Below are 19,207 nucleotides of genomic sequence, written 5' to 3'. Positions count from 1 at the left end.
GGGGGGGGGGGGGGGGGGGGGGGGGGGGGGGGGGGGGGGTTGGGGTTGGGGGTGGATTATTGGTTTATTAGAATAGTCTAGAGAACACAAAAGGCGTGCATATCCAGGCCATGACACGTCAGACCCAGGTAGTAAGTGGTTGGTAGTGGGATAGGACAAGCCCTAGCTTTTGTAGCTTTGGCCAGCTTTTCCATTTTCTTATGTTCGGCAAAGCATGGGGGTATCCCTGGCCTCCTCTCGTCACAGGAAAGAAGAACATGGAGGATCTCTTTTGGAGTTTTGATTTGAGAGAAAGCGTGGTCTTGGCAAGCGCCATGTGGAGCAGTGTTGAATAGTGGGTTGGCTTGCAGCTGTCAAGCTGATAGCCTGCAACTTTCCTCCTGAAAGGGTCCGGGCTGGATGCTCGGCCGACCACACGTAGGGTACGCCGTATCCGTATTTCTACTTTCTAGTACCAATACCTCATCATTGCCAAGTACAGCATACTTACTCAGTTGGACCAAAAAAAAAAAGAAAAACAATAAATGGCTGCCAGTTCGTTTTCTGGTTAGATTCAAACATAAATGTCTGGTGCTTTTTTAGTCGACGATTCTGGAGACGACGGCTACAATCATTAGGCTCACTTATTGGTGTGAAAGAAATGTATTTTTTGTGTGTATTAGTTCTCTCTAGAATTTCTTTTTACCAGAATATATTAGTTGAACGCTCACCAAAAAGAAAGAAAAACCTAGATCATGATTCCTCGCAAAGGCATTGCTGTGCCAATGGGTTCCCGGTTAGAATCATAGATGTAACCATGGCCTTAGTGTGCGCCATTGCCACAAAGACTATATAAGGATGTTCCCAATTACTGGAGGGGCCAGGAACTAACCGCCGAAACAAGCACTGAATCATGGGGTGTACAAGAAAGGACCCGCGACCTCATAATGGAATTCGTTTGCATATTCGCGCGCGAGGCCCCGCGAACCGTGCTTGCATTTGATTTGATGTAGTCCTAATAAATATATATCACACGTGTGTGTGTGTGCGCCAGAGCTACTAACGAATAAAAAAAACAGGACATCCGTTTTATAATCTTGTGTGTCGTCTGTGACCCAAGTTCATTAGCTTGTTCGCTGCGGCTTGCTGCGGCTGCAATCCGGCTGCGGCTGCGGCTTCTACAGTATTTTTCTCTCTATAGATTGCAGCTGCAGCAGTCCAAACAGCTGCAACAGTGTCGGCTTGCAGCCAACCGAACACGCCCCATAGTAGCTTCTGACAGGCCAAGGTAAAAATAAAAATTGAATTTCATTCGAGCACTCTTGGTTTTGGAAGAAAAACGAATACAGTTTTAGAACATGCGGCGGCTGATGCTCTGGTTTGAGGCTCAAAACTCAGCAGTCAGCACCATGGAAGCCCTGGTTCAAATCGAGTCCAACCGACGAGCGGTCTACAGTATCTGTCAGTAAAAAAGCAGCAAGGTTGAGCCTGGGCAGTTTTCTTTCCACCAATGCGCGCGGCCGGCGTGGCGACGCGGGGATGTGCGTGCATGACGGATCGCCGCCTTTAATCGCCGATTAAAAAAAAATCCGCTTTCACCGCGGGTCTTCGACCCGATGTTTTTTCTTTCTTGATTTTATAAACCTAGCTTTGGCACCCTGGTTGATGTGCGCGCCTCTCAAAAATCCAAGGTAAAAAGAATGAAAAACCTGCTGCCTTGTCTGCCCTGCACCTGCAGCGCCCTCCAATCTCGAGGAACATCCTCCTGGTCTTCGGTCTTCCCCCCAGACCTCCCTCCGTATCTCTCTACCTGTCCTCCTTATCCAGTGCGTAACCCCCTCTCTAGATTTGAACCAAAAAAAAAGTTGGATTTGAACTACGTCAAGCTTTTCTTAAGTATGGTTTTATTAATAGAAAGATAATACCAATATCTATATCTCTAAATTTTTTTCTTATAAGGATACATTTCATAGATAGTTTAAGGGGCCATTTGGATCCTTTCGTTTCAATTTTTCAAAAGAATTGGAATTTACTTAGTATATCGTCCCAAATTAAAATTCGTTTTATGTGCATTATATATATGTCTAGATTTATCTTCATCCACTTAAATATAGACATAATTTATAAGCTTACCTTAAATTTATAGGACTATGGGTGGAAATTAATTTTATGCATCACTAGCCTATATTTCTACTCTACAACTTATAACGCGCTCTTTTTTTTTATGTATCTTGTCCAAGTTCGAAATAGAGAAGAGTGATTTCTCAGTTTTTTCGTGCTGGAACACCGTAATTAATATTATAGGCAAAGAAAATTCACGCCCTGCGCTGAGATGGATTGTATGGAGTCGAGCGCTGCTGCTGGTAAGTAAAAATATTAAAAGGAGCGAGTGCTAAAAGAAAAAGGGAAAGAGATTCCTTTAAGCACTGCAACTGCTCGCCTGCCAAAATTTTATTCTGGTACCCTCCTCTTTCTCTCTATCGGCGTGACGGGAAAAAGGAAAAGATGCAGGTTGTATTCTAGCGATAGAAAAACAAGCAAGGGGAAAAAAAAAGAAGAAAAGCTCGGAATCTCTCCTAAAGCATGTGCAGAAAGCCCTCAATTATTTCGTGGTATAAACTAGCATCTCGCGCCCTGTTTCATTTCATCGAATTAAGGTCATGTTGGAACCCTACCTCTAATATAGTTAGTCATTAAAATTATTCACGGGGATTTTAAACACCCCAACTAATATTCAAGCGATTTTAAACACCCAAACTAATATTCAAGCGATTTTAAACACCCCAACTAATATTCAAGCTAATTAGTACCTAACATCTTAGCTAATAATTGGATCATTAGCTGGTTTAACCTAGCTAAAACCAGTTAAAAATTTGTAAAAGACCTTCCTATTCCTTTGAGACTCACATGTTCATCTACTCCTGTACGTGTCCTCCTTCCGCCTTGCGGGACCGCCCTCTCGTTGTTGCCCCCCCCCCCCCACACACACACACTGTCGACATCTCGTCCCCGCCACATCGCCTCCTTAATTAGTTTCATTATTCAAGAAATTTGTGTTTTTTACAAATTTATGTTGCTTGTGTCATGGTTAGGGTGTGAAATCCATTTAAATTTGAAAGAAAAAATATAAGAAAAAAAGAATTAGGGACACTCTCCGTCAGCTTAAGCTTTTGGTTTAAACTGGTTGGAACATGCAACTGAATATGATATCGCAGCCAGAGTTCTCAAGTTCGAATCCTGTTTAGCACAATTAAATAAAATAATTGTTATTCGCTCCTATATTTCACGTCAGGGACCTAAAAGAGGCTCGACGTGAGGAAAAGTATTAGAATATAACATAAGTGAATTCTCCACCTCCTTTCATCAGATTAAGTTTTTTGATTAAACTGATTAGTACATGCAACTTAATAGGGAAGTTAGCGGCCCGACCAACCTATTATTAATTTGGGGGTTCGAAATACAGCCCTAGCTAATAGTTAGCATCTCATTCCCGTTAACAATTTATTTATTAGCTGACCTATTAGCTTTAGGGTTTCTAACCAGGGCTGCGAAAATTCGAACTTTTTGGAGATAATTAAATATTCTATAGGTATGAAATATCTTATCTCTCCCTCTCTCTGTTTATTTATATAGTGATTTTTTTTTTAAAAAAAGTGGCGGCCATGGTATGGAATTGGAATGTAGGTACGGGTCTCCTGCTTTCGGCGAATATTGATGATATAATATTACCAGAAGAGATGTTTTGCATTGCAGCACGGAACCATCGTTTCGGCGAGCGGAAGAATTGAAGGCGGGCTCCACGGCCGATTCGATCGCCTCTCGTTTTCAAAGTACCAGTAGGATCGATCATATCGGCGAAGAAGCCCCACACATCAGCAGCCCAGCCCTTGCATGTGTGCCAGCACCAGCACCAGCAGGCAGAGGCTCCGGCCCGGCTCCAAATCCTCCTCGTGCTTGCCGATGTCCGGGCGTTAGAGGAAAGCGGCACCGGTGCTCCGGCCATATGGCCTCTCGCCCCCTCCTCCTCCGCCCATGACCGACCCCACCCGGCCCGGCCCTATTCTTCTACTACTCCCTACTCCACGGCTACGCCCACGCACATGCCTCCCACACCCTCATCACTTGCATTGAGCACCACGTCGTCGAGCTATCTGAGCACAAGTGCTACTAAGCTAGTAGCCACCACCTGCTATAGGAGTATAGGCTATAGGCCTATAGCTACCAGAGCCGCCAGCTGCCAGAGCTGTAGCTCAGCTAGCTAGTAGGAGAGTAGGGGGTCGTCGTCTGGGTGTTGCTGGCCGCTCGATCGAGTACTCAGTTGTTGGCTGCTGTGCCATTGCGACGGCGGCCGGCGGGCCGGGGAGCGAGCGCGAGTCGGAGGCAGATGGTGACGGCCAAGGAGGCCGCGGCGGCGGCGGCGGCCATGGACGCCAGCAAGTACGTGCGGTACACGCCGGAGCAGGTGGAGGCGCTGGAGCGGCTCTACTACGAGTGCCCCAAGCCGAGCTCGCTGCGCCGCCAGCAGCTGGTCCGCGACTGCCCCGTCCTCGCCAGCGTCGACCCCAAGCAGATCAAGGTCTGGTTCCAGAACCGCAGGTACGGTACGGCCGGTAATTATCACACCACACGTGACGTGAGCCACTCCTCCTCTCCTCTGGCGCCGGCTCTGTCCACCCGCGCGCGTACCGTCGTCGTCCTCCATGGCCCCGAACTAACCGATCTCCACCGGCGCGCATCACGCACGCACGCAGGTGCCGGGAGAAGCAGCGGAAGGAGTCGTCCCGGCTGCAGGCGGTAAACCGGAAGCTGACGGCCATGAACAAGCTGCTCATGGAGGAGAACGACCGCCTGCAGAAGCAGGTCTCGCAGCTCGTCTACGAGAACGGCTACTACCGCCAGCAGACGCAGAGCGTACGCGTACTCCCCCTCATCGCTCAACTCCTTCTCCCTCTCCCTCACCTTCCATTCCAGGCAGCAGCACCGCTGTGCTTGTGTTCACCCCTCCGCCGTTGCTTTGCTGCAGGCGGGGCTGGCGACCACGGACACGAGCTGCGAGTCGGTCGTCACCAGCGGCCCCCAGAACGTGGCCGCGGTGCTGCCACAAGCCCAGCCGCGCGACGCGGGCCCTGCCGGGTACGTACTACTTAGCCCGTGCCTGCCTTTTTTTGCCTTTATTTTGCCATGGCAGTATGGCTGGCACCAACCTGCAGTATCCATGAGCGTCTCTTCTCTGCAGGCTCATGTCCATAGCGGAGGAGACACTGACGGAGTTTCTGTCCAAGGCCACCGGCACCGCCGTCGAGTGGGTCCAGATGCCCGGGATGAAGGTTGGTCACGGCCTCTGAATCACTACTACTATTTCGCTTGCTTGTTTGCCTCTGAATCACTATTATATTCCTTCCTCGCGCGGCTTAACTGAACTGCTCCATCGTTCTTGCCTACGTACTCTCCATTCCATGGGCACCCTTGCAGCCTGGTCCGGATTCTATTGGAATCATTGCCATCTCGCATGGCTGCCCCGGTGTCGCCGCGCGAGCTTGCGGCCTCGTGGGCATGGAGCCTGCGAAAGTAAGCTCTCTCTAGATCTCTCTGTCTTCACTTGCTTGTTGCTTCACTTCCCTGCGTATACATAACCGAGAGTGCTGACTGCCGACTGCTGGTGCGTACGTGCGTGCTCAGGTCGCTGAGGTCCTCAAGGACCGCCCGCTGTGGCTGCGAGACTGCCGATCCATGGAAGTGGTGAACGTTCTCCCTGCCGGTACCAGTGGCACAGTCGAGCTTCTCTACATGCAGGTCCTATTCGCCAACCGCTGACCCAATGCATTAATAAGCTGATCGATTAATTAATTAATTAACAGAACTCAAAGGGAAACAGCCTTCTCAAACCTGCTTGGTTTCTGTGTCGTCGTCTTTTTAATTTAGCTCTACGCCCCCACGACGCTCGCGCCAGCTCGCGACTTCTGGCTGCTGCGGTACACCTCCATTCTCGACGACGGAAGCTTAGTGGTGAGCTGACTGCTGAGTGCTCCATGAACAAGCTGCAAGCTAGCTGCTTGACTTTTGGTTGCTCTAACGAAGGTATGCGAGAGATCACTCGGCGCCAACCAGGGCGGCCCAAGCATGCCTCTCGTCCAGCCTTTTGTCAGGGGCGAGATGCTTCCCAGTGGGTTCTTGGTCCGGCCTAGCGACGGCGGAGGCAGCGTCATACACATCGTTGATCACATGGACCTGGAGGTAATAATGGAATCCAGAAAAATAAGGCGACAGTTGCTGATTACTTAGCGCGAGTTCATCCACAGCAAAAAAACCTGAGCTACTCGTATGTATCTGCTCTCTCTCTCAGCCTTGGAGCGTGCCCGAAGTCGTTCGCCCACTGTACGAGTCGTCTGCGATGGTTGCTCAGAAGATGTCAATGGCGGTACTGCACCATGGACTTCAGCCTCTCTGCTGTTCCCTCTCACATAGATAGCACACCGATTTTGGGGGGGGACTGATTGATTTTCTTGCCGTTGTTGCAAAATCCAGGCCTTGCGCTATCTCAGGCAGGTTGCTCACGAAGATACCGCCCATTCTGTGGTAACCGGCGGGTGGGGACGGCAGCCTGCTTCTCTACGGGCTCTGAGCCAGAAGCTCACCAGGTTTGGGGGTCTTGAACTTGAACGGTGCCGACGACAGGATGCATGCTGATGGTTCTTGCCATGGATCTTCTTTAGTCACAACTGTACTTCTTTTTTTTCCCCACACTCTTTCAGAGGGTTCAATGAAGCTCTCAATGGGCTCGCTGACGACGGGTGGTCTGTGGTCGGAAGTGACGGGGTGGACGATGTCTGCGTCTCTGTCAGTTCATCCCCGAGTAGAGTGGTCAGCTGCAATGCAACTTTCAGTAACGGACCTGTAGTCGGCACTGGCAGCAGCAGTGTGCTCTGCGCAAAGGCATCGATGCTGCTGCAGGTGAGCTTCGCCGCCTTCGCCTTACAGTTAGAATCTGTTTTTTTGTTGTTGTTGTCCTTTTATCTGTACACACTGTCGGAGCATTCCGCTTCATCTGATTCACATGAAAACCCTACCTCTATCTATCTGTCTGCTAGGACGTTTCTCCGCCAGAGCTCCTGCGCTTCATGCGGGAGCAGCGGTCGCAGTGGGCCGACAGCAATCTAGACGCGTTCTTCGCTTCTGCGATGAAACCGGATTTCTGCAGCTTGCCTATTCCTCCTCGCCTTGGAGGGTTTGGTGGCCAGGTCATACTTCCTCTAGCCCACACGTTTGACCCTGAAGAAGTAAGCTCCTATTTCTACTGTGGACCTCAATCAATCTCTCCAGTTTTTTATTTTTTATTTTTTATTTAAAAAAATCTCTACTGTTTGATGTGTTCATTGCTTAATTTGTCATGCCAGTTCCTCGAGGTTATAAAAGTAGGAAATGCCGGTAACTACCAAGACGCGCTCCTGCACCGTGATCTGTTTCTGTTGCAGGTAACTCTTAGTTTTCGATTGTACGACGTCTGTGTCGCTGACTCTAGTTTTAGTGTTCACCATGAACAAGAGAGCTTGAGCTGTGAAGCTTGGTAGCTGAATAACTTGTGTTTTCTCCAACACTGCTGGGTTGGCAGATGTACAACGGGGTAGACGAGAACATGGCAGGCACTTGTTCAGAGCTCATCTTTGCCCCTATAGACGCATCGTTCAGCGACGACTCGCCACTGCTCCCATCCGGCTTTCGTATCATCCCGATCGACGCTCCTCTTGTAAGCCCACACCAGTCACTCAGAGATTCAGCTATCGATGAACTTCGCCTGATTCGTTTACCTCTGCAAACACATGTCATGTCAGGACACGTCCAGCCCCAAGTGCACGCTGGACCTTGCCTCCACCCTCGAAGCCGGAACTCCCAGAAGCAGGACAAGCGGGAGCGGCGGCCCTGGAACTGCCGCCGCCGCTTGTGCCGGCTCCAAGGCCGTGATGACGATCGTGTTCCAGTTTGCCTTCGAGAGCCATCTGCAGGACAGCGTCGCAGCCATGGCGAGGCAGTACGTGCGGAGCATCGTCGCGTCGGTCCAGAGGATCGCGCTGGCGCTCTCCTCCGCGCGCCTGGTCGTCCCTCATGGCAGCGGTGTCAGCCACGGTGCTCCTGCTGCTGGTCCGGAGGCAGCCACGCTTGCAAGATGGATCTGCCAGAGTTACAGGTCTGTGGTCTCTCTCTCTCTCTATGTACCCTGATCGAACACCTAGCTTGCGTTCTAGATACTTGGATTTATGCTGCTGCTGCTTGCTTGCTTGCTTGTGCAGGTTCCATTTCGGGGCTGAGCTTATCAAATCCGCAGACGGTAGCGGCTGTGGTGAAGCAGTGCTGAAAACTCTCTGGCACCATGCCGGCGCTATACTCTGCTGCTCTCTCAAGGTTCGCTGCTCTATTGCATTGCATCATTCTAAAACGTTGCTAGCTTGTGGAGTGGGAACTGGCAAGTGAGGGCTGCCACGGTGACGACTCGACGTTCCCACGCAGGCCTTGCCAGTGTTCACGTTCGCGAACCAGTCCGGGCTCGACATGCTGGAGACGACGCTGGTGGCGCTGCAGGACATCGCGCTGGAGAGAGTGTTCGACGACCAAGGGAGGAAGAACCTGTGCGCGGAGCTCCCCGGCGTCATGGAGCAGGGGTTCGCGTGCGTCCCCGGCGGGATGTGCGTGTCGGGCCTAGGCCGGCCGGTGTCGTACGAGAAGGCGCTGGCGTGGAAGGTGCTCGACGACGGCAGCGGCGGCGTGCACTGCGTCTGCTTCATGTTCGTCAACTGGTCGTTTGTGTGACGCGTCTGCTACCAGGTCCGTCGCGCTCAGGGGAAAATCAGTTGATCGGTGACGTGCTTGAGGGTACGTACGTCTCAAATCGCCCTTTGGTTATTGGGATGTAAAATGGTTTCGGTTTTTTTTTTGTTTTTTTTTTGAAGAAAAATGTGAAATGGTAGAAGGAAGGACCTGAATAGCAGTATTGTACACGGATGGATCGTGTGATGTCAAACAAGAATGACTTTTTGTTTGATGGTGAAGCTAGCATGGCCCCTCCTTTATGGTTTTGATTATTATAAATGGATTGCATAATTATAATAAGATTAACATGTGTCAAAAATGTGTTAGACATGTATGTATTTTTAGAGAGAGAAAAATAGATTTTGTTTTAACTGATCTTAGAGCACCTCTAACCGCCTAGAGAAAAATGTGTTAGACATGTATGTGCTCGCGACAACAGCCTTCATTATCTCGGCGTTCGAGTCTTGACTGAACCGGGCGAGCGGCTGGCCGTCTCGATCATGTCGACGATCTGCAGATCACTCCTACCGTCAGCTTGCATACCTCATGGCCCGGCGCGGTCTTCACACTCACACTCGTGATGGCAGGCTGATTGCTGGCAAACGCGATTGTTGGATGCTCCTGCGAGGAAGGACAAAAACGTTCTATAGTTTTTATTTTAGCTAGTCTATTGGATACATCCACCTAGGTTGAACTCCTCTATCATTTTTATAGCCTTCAATACTTTAAATTTAGCTAGGATTTATACTTAGTCTGTTAGAGTTGCTCCTAATAATAGTGTTTTTTATGGATTGTGATTTCAAAAATTTCTCAAATAATAAATATTCTTTTTCAGTCGATCTACAAGGGTGCTCAATCTATTAGTTATGATTTATAAAATATCGTTAACTTTTTGCGTACTACGTGTTGAGCACCAAAATGAGACCGGACGGTTCAGCCCTGAGACTGGACAGTCCGCCCTGGTGGTGCAGATGGCCCGTGCGCGCAGAGCCAATCAGGGTTCCGAGTTTCTTACTACGGTTGTTAGCTAAATTCGTGGGATTAGCCCGAGAGATTGGTTTGTAACGTGTCCAGCCCCTCCTCTATAAATATAGAGGTACTAGGTGAATGCCTGTGCGTTGCAACGGAAACATATAATATCAAAATAACGTATGTATAAATGTGTGTTATACTGTTGTGAGAAAACGTTTCGTAATCCATTTATGATTTAGACATATATAAATTGTTATTTTAATCTAGCTATTTCGACACTACACTGTACTATACGGACTTCTATATATCACAAAAACTACAAACTTATACAAATCTTTAGAAAATATTTAGGTGCCTTGAAACGATATACAAAATATTCGACAAATGTTAGTGTACAACGATTACATACATTGATCACTCTCCTGCTTATTGGATTCACATTGCAATATATATCATCCACGCTAGCCAAATGTTCGGCCAACAACGATAGCCAGTTACAACGTTACACCCGACATCAAAGAAGCTTGGAGTAGCAGAGGATTCAACAGCAACAACAAAGCAATTTAGTCTCAAGCAAGTTGCGGTAGGCTATAGTTAAAACACAAGTACCCAACATGAGTCCCAAGCAAATTCAGAGGAAAGCAGATGATTGCAAGAGGAATACAAAGAATTAGGTGTGTACCATTGTTTCAATATTGACAATCTCTCCCAGTAGTGACAACCAATCTGTGAATAAGAATAGAATATCTTCGGCTAGACCACTGGAGCTTGAGAAGATTTTCTTGGTAGCATCATAAACTACCTTCTCACCTCCGAGCTTGGATGGCAAAGTAGATATATTAGTAGTTGTACAAAAGGACAATGAATCAATACATGCTATAGACATATTTCTTCAGTAGTAAGAAGCTAACTGTGTGCATCAATATTTTAAAAGAATTTAGAATAAGAAAAACAAGGTCAATAATTTAGAGCATTCAAGCCAAATATATGTAACTGCAGCAATGACTGGATTGGAAAATATTCTCCAACTCAACAATTTAGAATAAGAAATACCTGCTTGAGGAGATGCATCGATGGGAAATAGCGAGGGCAAAAGGCATTTCTTACCTGGCAGCCCCCTTAGCTGAGCCATAGGGACTTCCCTGGCAGTGTGTGGGTTTTTCCTTTGTTTTCCTAGATGGATTTCTTCCTATATGCATGTTTCTGGCCCCGTAAGGGGTCTTTTCTATTAGGTCTTCCTTTAGACCCTGGTTTCTTTTTCTTATTAATATAATGAGGCGCAGTTCTCCTGCGTGTTTTCGAGAAAAAATAAGTTGAGAGCAAAAAAGAAAGGTGCTGGTCTGACACACAAAATCCAATTCATATGCTTGAGCTAGACCTAAAGTAATGATCTATAAGCAGTGATTGAAGAAGATCCAGCATGGCTAAGCAATCGTCATCTGCTAGTTTGAGAAGCTGTCGGGAGAAAACAGTGTTACAAAAGCATTAATACAAAGAGATTTAGTTTCGAGGTATCATCAAAGATCTTAAAAGTTATAAGATTTAATACGAATGATTACACTACACCCTTTAGAGTTCTTGTAACCTGTTGGGATCATGCTTCGTCGCCGAAGGTCCTGGAGGAAGAAAACACCTTCGACAAATCTGTTTATATGAGATACCGAAGCTACCGCTCATAAAGCTTCGACACTATAGCATGTCTAAAGACGAAGGACCGAACCAACTTAAAGATGGAATTACTTTTTAGTCCATAAGAGTCTGAGTTATAATTGTGATCTTCTGTAAGGGGCATGATTGTAATTTCTTACAGGCTGCGTTCTGTGCCTATAAATAGGTGAACAGTACTCCTTTCCTGTTCACGCAATCTTGTAACTGCTGACGTATTACTCTGGAATTATTATTTTCTGCCAAGGCGAAGGTACAAATGTGCCTAAACATTATGTTTTGATATCTAAGTTCACATTACAAAATAATTGAATTTATTTATTCTTGCTATTATGTAACGTTTTATATTTTATATTTTATATTTCATTTTGCATTGTTTTATCTTTGATCACGAAGGTGCAACCTTCGTGATATATTATCCACAACCTTCGTCCGAAGTTCATTAAATCCTTGGGGAAATAATGCTTCAGCGGACGAAGGGCTTTAACATCTGACATTCTATGTTGCCTTGTTCCTAATTCATAGCACTTGAGAACAAGTCCCCAACATTAGCGCCCACCTCCGATGAACTCACTTCCACTTTTTGAGCTAATGGCTTCGTTCAAGAACCAAGCTGTAACTGCTTCGGCTCCAAAGCTGATTCTCCCGATAACAGGTGGTTCATGCTCAGAGCCGGCTAACAAGAAGCAGAAGAAGGAGGCGCAAAGAAGAGTACAACATGTAGGGGTACAAGGACCCTTCATCAAGTCAAGATGGTCTCACATCCCAATTATCTTCTCTCAAGAGGATCTTCAGCTCAAGGATTACCCACATAATGATGCTATGGTTATCTCTTGTGTGATCAAAGGATTTCTGGTCCACAATGTCTTGGTTGATACAGGCAGTGCAACGGATATCATATTTGCTAAGGCCTTTAGACAAATGCAAGAGCCCGAAGACAAGATTCATGATGCTACGCACCCTCTTTGTGGCTTCGGAGGGAGACAGATTGTAGCACTTGGTAAGATTACCATGCCAGTGACCTTCGGATTCGTCAACAACACAAGGACTGAGCAAGTTGTGTTTGACATTGTTGACATGGAGTATCCTTACAATGCTATCATTGGTCGCGGAACACTCAATGATTTCGAAGCAATTCTTCATCCAGCATATCTTTGCATAAAGATACCTTCGGATCAGGGACCTATTGCTATTCATGGGAGTCAGGAAGCTGCCAGAAAGGCCGAGGGGAATTGGACTGATTCAAAGGCAATCCACAATATAGATGAAGCCGAAGCTTGTGAGCAGTACAAGCATAGAAGGGAGAAGGCTGCTTCGGCCGATCAGCCGAAACCCATGCTTTTATGCGAAGATATCGCAGAGCAGAAGGTGCTGCTGGGATCTCAATTGTCTCAGGAACAAGAGAAAACCCTGATAAGATTCTTGTTCAACAATAAAGATGTCTTTGCATGGTCGGCTAACGATCTTTGTGGCGTCAACAGGGATGTTATTGAACACTCGCTCAATGTTGATCCATCCTTTAGGCCCAGAAAGCAGAGGCTTCGGAAGATGTCTGATGACAAGACCGAAGGTGCTCGAAATGAAGTAAAAAGACTCCTCAGTGCCGGAGTCATCAGAGAAGTGAAATATCCAGAATGACTGGCTAACACTGTTATGGTAAAAAAGGCCAACGACAAATGGAGGATGTGTATTGATTTCACTGATCTCAACGAGGCTTGTCCGAAGGATGAGTTCCCATTGCCAAGGATAGACTCCCTAGTTGATGCAACAGCTTCATCAGAACTTATGAGTCTCTTGGACTGTTATTCAGGCTATCATCAGATTTGGATGAAGAAGGAGGATGAGCCAAAAACCAGCTTCATAACCCCTAGCGGAACATATTGTTACCTTCGGATGCCTGAGGGGCTCAAAATGCTGGAGGAAGCTTCAGCAGAATGACAGCAAAGGTTCTTCATTCTCAGATAGGCAGAAATGTGCTAACTTATGTTGATGATATCATTGTAAAAGCACGAAGTAAGAAAATCACATTGCTGATCTGTAGGAGACTTTCGCTAATTTTAGATAGGCCGATCTAAAATTGAATCCAGAAAAGTGTGTTTTCGGAGTAAAGAAGGGGAAATTTCTTGGTTGCCTAGTTTCAACAAAAGGGATTGAGGCTAATCCAAATAAAATCGAAGCTATTCTTCGAATGGAACCACCAAGCACAAAGAAGGGGGCTCAACGATTGACAGGAAGATTGGCATCTCTCAACAAATTCATATCTAGATCAGCAGAGAGAAATTTACCATTCTTCGAAGTGCTGAAATCGTCCGAAGTTTTTCAATGGGGTCCAGTTCAGCAGAGAGCCTTCGAAGAGCTGAAGCAATATTTGATAGACTTAACGACGTTAACTCCACCAACGCCAGGGGCTTCTCTGTTGTTATATGTGGCAGCCTCGCACTCAGCGGTAAGTGCGGCACTTGTCCAAGAAAAGCTTGAAGGGCAAGTCAAAAAGCAAGCTCCAATATACTTTGTATCTGAAGTTCTTAGTTTATCAAAGAAAAATTATACAGAATTGGAGAAGGTGTTGTATGTTGTTTTGATGGCTTCCAGAAAGCTTCGGCATTATTTTCAAGCATACAATATAATTGTCCCTTCTTCACAACCATTGAAGGACATTATGAGAAATAGAGAAGCTACTGGAAGGGTTGGAAAGTGGGCTGCGGAACTCAATGAATTCTGCATTGATTATGTGCACAGATCTTCGATTCAGTCCCAGGCGCTAGCTGACTTCATTGCTGACTGGACGCCAGGGGCTCAGGAAGAAGAAGCGAGTAAAGATGTCGAAGCATGGACAATATTCTGCTATGGTTCTTGGGGAACCTTCGGGGCAGGAGCAGCCGCTGTGTTGGTCGCACCCTCCAAAGTTAAAACTTGTTACGCAGCAAGACTCGATTTTAGCTGCACAAATAACATTGCTGAGTACGAAGCTTTACTTTTGGGTCTTCGAAAGTTAAAGGCAATGGGAATCAGAAGGGCGGTTCTTAAAACTGATTCCCAGGTTATCTCTGGTCATATTGACAAGAGTTGTAAGGCAAGAGACCCGAAGCTTGAGAAGTATTTAGATACGGTCCGAAGGATTGAAGCTTCCTTTGAAGGGTTTTCTGTAAAAAATATTCCTCGAGGAGAAAATGAACATGCTGATTTGCTAGCCAAGTCAGCATCACAGGGGCTGCCCTTACCTTCGGAAGTATTTTTTGAAACAATAAAAGCACCCTCGGTTGAACTCCTTGAAAGAGCAGTCCTCAATATATCTCCTGTTTATAGTGAAGACTGGAGAACCGAGATCATCTCTTACCTTCAGGGTAACTTCCTTTCAGATGACGAAGCTTATAACAAGAGTGTGGCAGAACCTCCCAAGTTATTAGGCCCACATGCACCTGTCCTTATCCCAAGGACCTCAAACAGCTATGCATATGCACCAAATAACTTAACAGGATCTGTCCGAGTGTCCCAAGGACCCCGGATAAACCACTTACCGCCAAGATCGCAGGATTAAGTAAACATAACTCACATACAAACACTTGCAGCGGAAATAAACTCTTTATTATAAAATGATTACAAGTTTATCAAGATTTTATTATACCTCATCGGAGTGATTACAAAAGAAAGTGTTTCAAAAGAATTACATTTTAAAATGTTATAGAATATTTGTAAATTTGAAATACATGCTAGCTTAAGTGACAATCCTCATTAAAGAAACTATAGAAGGGATATACTTATATAAGAAGGCCGAGCCCACCGGCACTTAGCACCATCCACAACAGAACAAAATTACAACCTGAAAAACAATAGGGAATAAAACCCTGAGTACGCAATTACTCAGCACGCAATTACTCAGCAAGACTTACCCGACTAAAGAAAAGACTCTCAAGGGTATGTTGGTTTGTCGGGAATCAAGGTAAAGCTTATCAAATTTCAAAAGCTCATTTTTGCAGAAAAGCTTACTAGTAGTGGATCCTTATGCCAAAATTTTACATCACAAGTTAAGTACTTTTTTTGAATCTAGATTTGCCTAATCTAGAGCATTCACTTGTCCTATACTAACTTTCTTTTAAAATCAAAATTTTGTTTCGCTTGTTATCTACGATGAAGGGCAGCGATCCAATCTTCATATCCGAGAAGTAACGGCGATCCGAATCGATTAATACCCAGCTGGGGATCTCCAACCACACGACATATGTAGCACTTAACACTTGCATATGTCAACCATTCCCACGGATCCTCCACTACATGAACCGGTCCGCGCTACCCGGGAGCACATTACCCTACCATCCAGCCTCTTGCCAGGAGGGCAACTGCTACTCCCACCATCTCCCACGCCCAGTGTGCGGTTGTCTTTTCACGTATGGAATAGCCGGGTTCAGGCTTACCCATGACGAGGTATATGGCCAGTTAAAAGGTCCTAGATCATCAGGCCAACAATCGGTACGGTCCTTAATCGACACAGACGGGCGACCTTTCCTGCTCAACGTCTGGTCCCATTTTAAACTATTTCAAAATTTTGGCGCCTGACAGAGGGGCCATACCTGGATAATGAATTTATCAACGTCTTGATGCCTTCATTATCCCAAGCCCATTTTCTTTTTTTGTAAAAACATGAGTCATAGATCAAAAATATGTTTCTTAATCTATCAGCAAGACTAAGCATCTCTAGCTTTTATAAAACGGGTGACAAAGTGTGGTAATCAACCTTTCAAGGATGGTAATGTATCAAGTGTTTAATCACTCAACTCCTATCACCTAATGCAGCATATAAGTGATAAAATTTTGTAAACACAAGGGAGGTGGCAAATGCACCGGGGCTTGCCTGGGATAAACACTAAGTGAGTGTTGTTAGATGACGATCACTTGGTGACCAGCCTTTTGTGTTGGCACTCGTTCAGATTATCCATCTTCAGGTTTATCATCAGTATCTCCTTGCGAAGAAGCCCACGCTTAACAGCATCTCGTGGTCGACTCAGCTCGATTTCCGCATCACGTGATCAACTAGCGTACCTAATTGAAATGCATGATGCACATGTTTAAATATGAGAAGTAATAGCAAGACTAAATAATTTGTCACAGAAATGAATTAAACACTTAATGACGAGACATTATAACACTTCATCAGCAACCGCTAGTTATCGACATATGGCTAAATGCAATAATTACACCTTTCTAGATTAACTGGACCTAATACAAAACATCACGAAATGGTAAACTATACACTAATTGCAATACTTGTGTTTCTCCTGTTTAATTGGATCTAATGCTATTATCAAGTAAGAAAAATTATAAACACACACTATCACCCATAGTTAAAATATACCATCGGAGGTCTAATAAAACTTAGACTAAGAGCAGATGCAATCTAATTAATTTTCTAAACTCAGTCCCAAACAGAACAGCAAGAATTCAATTTGGTTCCTATTTTAGTTAACCACAGCTTACCAATGTATCTATCAAGCATTCCTTGCCTAATCAACACCATCCTCTGCGTTTTATAACACCCATTTAATCATACTACACAAAAGAAACTCCAAACAATCATTTTAGACTTGCTGAATTTGGAGACAAAAGAAACTCCAAACAATCATTTCAGACTTGCTGAATTTGGACAACAGTACAACAGTCAGTTATTTTATTCATAACTCACACGATATTCATCCAAAAATAGTAAACTAAGACTTTTTGGAAAGCTTATAAAGTCCTATACAACTTTGGTATTATCATCACAATGAGATTCGACATTTAGAAATATCAAACAGTACTAAACGTAAATTCTGTCCAAATTTGGACAGAATTCAACTACTTACTTCAAAAATCCATAACTAGAGTTTCAGGCATCCAAATCAGGTGATCCTAGACTTTTTAGAAAGCTAATAGAATTATCTATAATTCATTTATAAATATCCCAGGTTAATTCAATATATATCAAGGTCAGAAAACATGAGAAAGACTCTGATGTCCAAATTTGGACAGATTCATAGATCGCACTTCAAACAGCTGTAACTTAACTTATAGATCACCAAAAAGGGTGATCCAAAATTTGTTGGGAAGCTTAAGGAAAGTACTACAATTCTTCTATAATTACTAAGGGCTGATTCCCAATTTAACTTAGCCAAACAATCCAATTTTCGAAACCTGTACAGAATTTGGACAGATTCTGAAACTGGACTTGGAAAAATCATAACTCTCAACCTACTATACCTATGGTCATGAAATTTTAACACAACCAAGATAAAGAAGTTATCTACAACTTTCCTATATAACATTTCTACAGAAAATATGATTTACTTTATTGAACTAGCTGCATAAATAAAACTGGTCATGCAGTCCCAAACAGAACAGCAAGAATTCAATTTGGTTTCTATTTTAGTTAACCACAGCTTACCAATGTATCTATCAAGCATTCCTTGCCTAATCAACACCATCCTCTGCGTTTTATAACACCCATTTAATCATACTCGACATATGTACTCTCTAAAGCACTCCTTGTATAATTTGCACCTAATTCCTAAACATCCCCTCAAACAACACTTCTATCCAATCATAACGTCAATAAAATCATGGCACACAAGCAAAATATTTCATCATACATCAAACACAACTACAATGATAATTATCTAACCAAACCATTTATTAACTAAATAGACGCAGAAACGACGTGGCTCACCACATCCTGATCCGACTTGATTTTTTTTTGCAAGAACGACGACGACCAGCGGTTTGAGCATATCATCGAACACGTAGGGAGTGTTGAACTGAACCTTCTTCTCCACCAAATTTCCAGGGATTTTATTCCTTAATAAAAATATAATCATACACAATTAATAGCAGGGAACCGACGCTGATGCAGAATTGAACAGAGAAGGAACATCGGGATCTCACCGGGGTGACGACAACGCAATCGGGACTGCACAGTTCAAGGTGCAGCATGCTGCGACATTTTGTCGAGCACGACGAGTGCGATGAGGCGGAATACACGATGCGAGGGAGCTGTCGTGGCCGCGGCTGCGCAGATCGACGGCGTGTATTGGGGCTGCGCAAATCCAGGGCGGAGCTCGCTGCGCGACGATGCCGGGACAGCTGCGCAGATCGACGGCAGAGCTTGCCATGGGTCAGCGGCCATGAGAGGGCAGGGGATTTTAGCGGCCATGGGGAGCAGCAAGCGAGCACCAGGGCTGGGAAAAAAAGAAGCAGGGCTCCGGACATGAGGGAGATGAGGGATCAACGGGGCCTAGCAGCGCTGGCCCAGGGACTTGACGGAGAGACGTGCGTGAGAGTTCCACGGAGCAAGCGTCAAATGGATAAGAGAGGAGGACTGAGCGGTGGTTGATCTAATTGGATGAATTGAAGATGGTAGAATCGGCTAGAAGACTGAAGATAAGGCTGAGAAAGAAATAAAGTTTTTTAATCCTATAGATATTTACGAGATCTGAGATTTAGGTTTGGACGACACGTAAACAGACAGATCCAAAATAATACCGGCTTTAATACTTCAGATGATATTTGATTCAGCTGAAATCGGATAAATATTTATTTGCCATTCGAACCTATTTGATTTCTCTATCTAGAACACCACACATACTCAGTATAAGAGAGGAAGATGACACGTAGAGGATAAAAACATAGATGTTTCTTTCTCTCTTTTCTATACAAACAATGATTTCAAGTCGTCCGACTAATCGCGATTAATCGCGATTAGTCGGGCTGGTCGGTATTTAGTGCACGATTTGGTGGACGACTCGACTAGACAACCTAGTCG

The 19,207-nt window shown here is 45.2% G+C and overlaps 1 protein-coding gene and 1 pseudogene across 3 annotated transcripts; one reads left to right on the top strand and one right to left on the bottom strand.

Annotated features, from left to right (window-relative positions):
* Positions 1-3,840: 3,840 nt before the first annotated feature.
* Positions 3,841-9,053, top strand: LOC103634943 (homeobox-leucine zipper protein HOX29). The gene is made up of 17 exons (XM_008657521.4): positions 3,841-4,575; positions 4,731-4,890; positions 5,003-5,112; positions 5,216-5,306; positions 5,452-5,547; positions 5,659-5,772; positions 5,902-5,985; positions 6,058-6,213; positions 6,323-6,397; positions 6,505-6,617; positions 6,732-6,930; positions 7,068-7,256; positions 7,374-7,451; positions 7,589-7,723; positions 7,809-8,161; positions 8,265-8,376; positions 8,482-9,053. The coding sequence occupies exons 1-17, from the start codon at positions 4,364-4,366 to the stop codon at positions 8,779-8,781; spliced, it is 2,577 nt and encodes an 858-aa protein (XP_008655743.1). The 5' UTR covers positions 3,841-4,363; the 3' UTR covers positions 8,782-9,053.
* Positions 9,054-10,079: 1,026 nt separating this feature from the next.
* On the bottom strand, positions 10,080-18,671 carry LOC100216956 (ILITYHIA pseudogene; annotated as a pseudogene). 2 transcript variants are annotated; one of them, NR_159522.1, is made up of 5 exons: positions 18,331-18,659; positions 18,116-18,243; positions 16,268-16,455; positions 15,177-15,238; positions 10,080-10,570 (listed from the first exon to the last, which is right to left on the bottom strand). The product of NR_159522.1 is annotated as an ILITYHIA pseudogene, transcript variant 1 (transcript). The 2 variants fall into 2 exon arrangements; NR_159523.1 differs by lacking the exon at positions 10,080-10,570 and having other exon boundaries at positions 15,016-15,238; positions 18,331-18,671.
* Positions 18,672-19,207: the final 536 nt, after the last annotated feature.

Source organism: Zea mays, chromosome 8, assembly GCF_902167145.1.
Source record: "Zea mays cultivar B73 chromosome 8, Zm-B73-REFERENCE-NAM-5.0, whole genome shotgun sequence".
NCBI classification, from domain to species: domain Eukaryota; kingdom Viridiplantae; phylum Streptophyta; class Magnoliopsida; order Poales; family Poaceae; genus Zea; species Zea mays.
This window is presented reverse-complemented; position numbering and strand designations above follow the sequence as displayed.

Bases quoted from the DNA above. Each gene is read 5' to 3' on its own strand.
- LOC103634943 (XM_008657521.4), top strand. From the start codon at position 4,364: ATGGTGACGGCCAAGGAGGCCGCGGCGGCGGCGGCGGCCATGGACGCC. The intron at 7,452-7,588 runs GTAACTCTTAGT...CTGGGTTGGCAG, and splicing joins GTGATCTGTTTCTGTTGCAG to ATGTACAACGGGGTAGACGA. The intron at 7,724-7,808 runs GTAAGCCCACAC...ATGTCATGTCAG, and splicing joins TCCCGATCGACGCTCCTCTT to GACACGTCCAGCCCCAAGTG.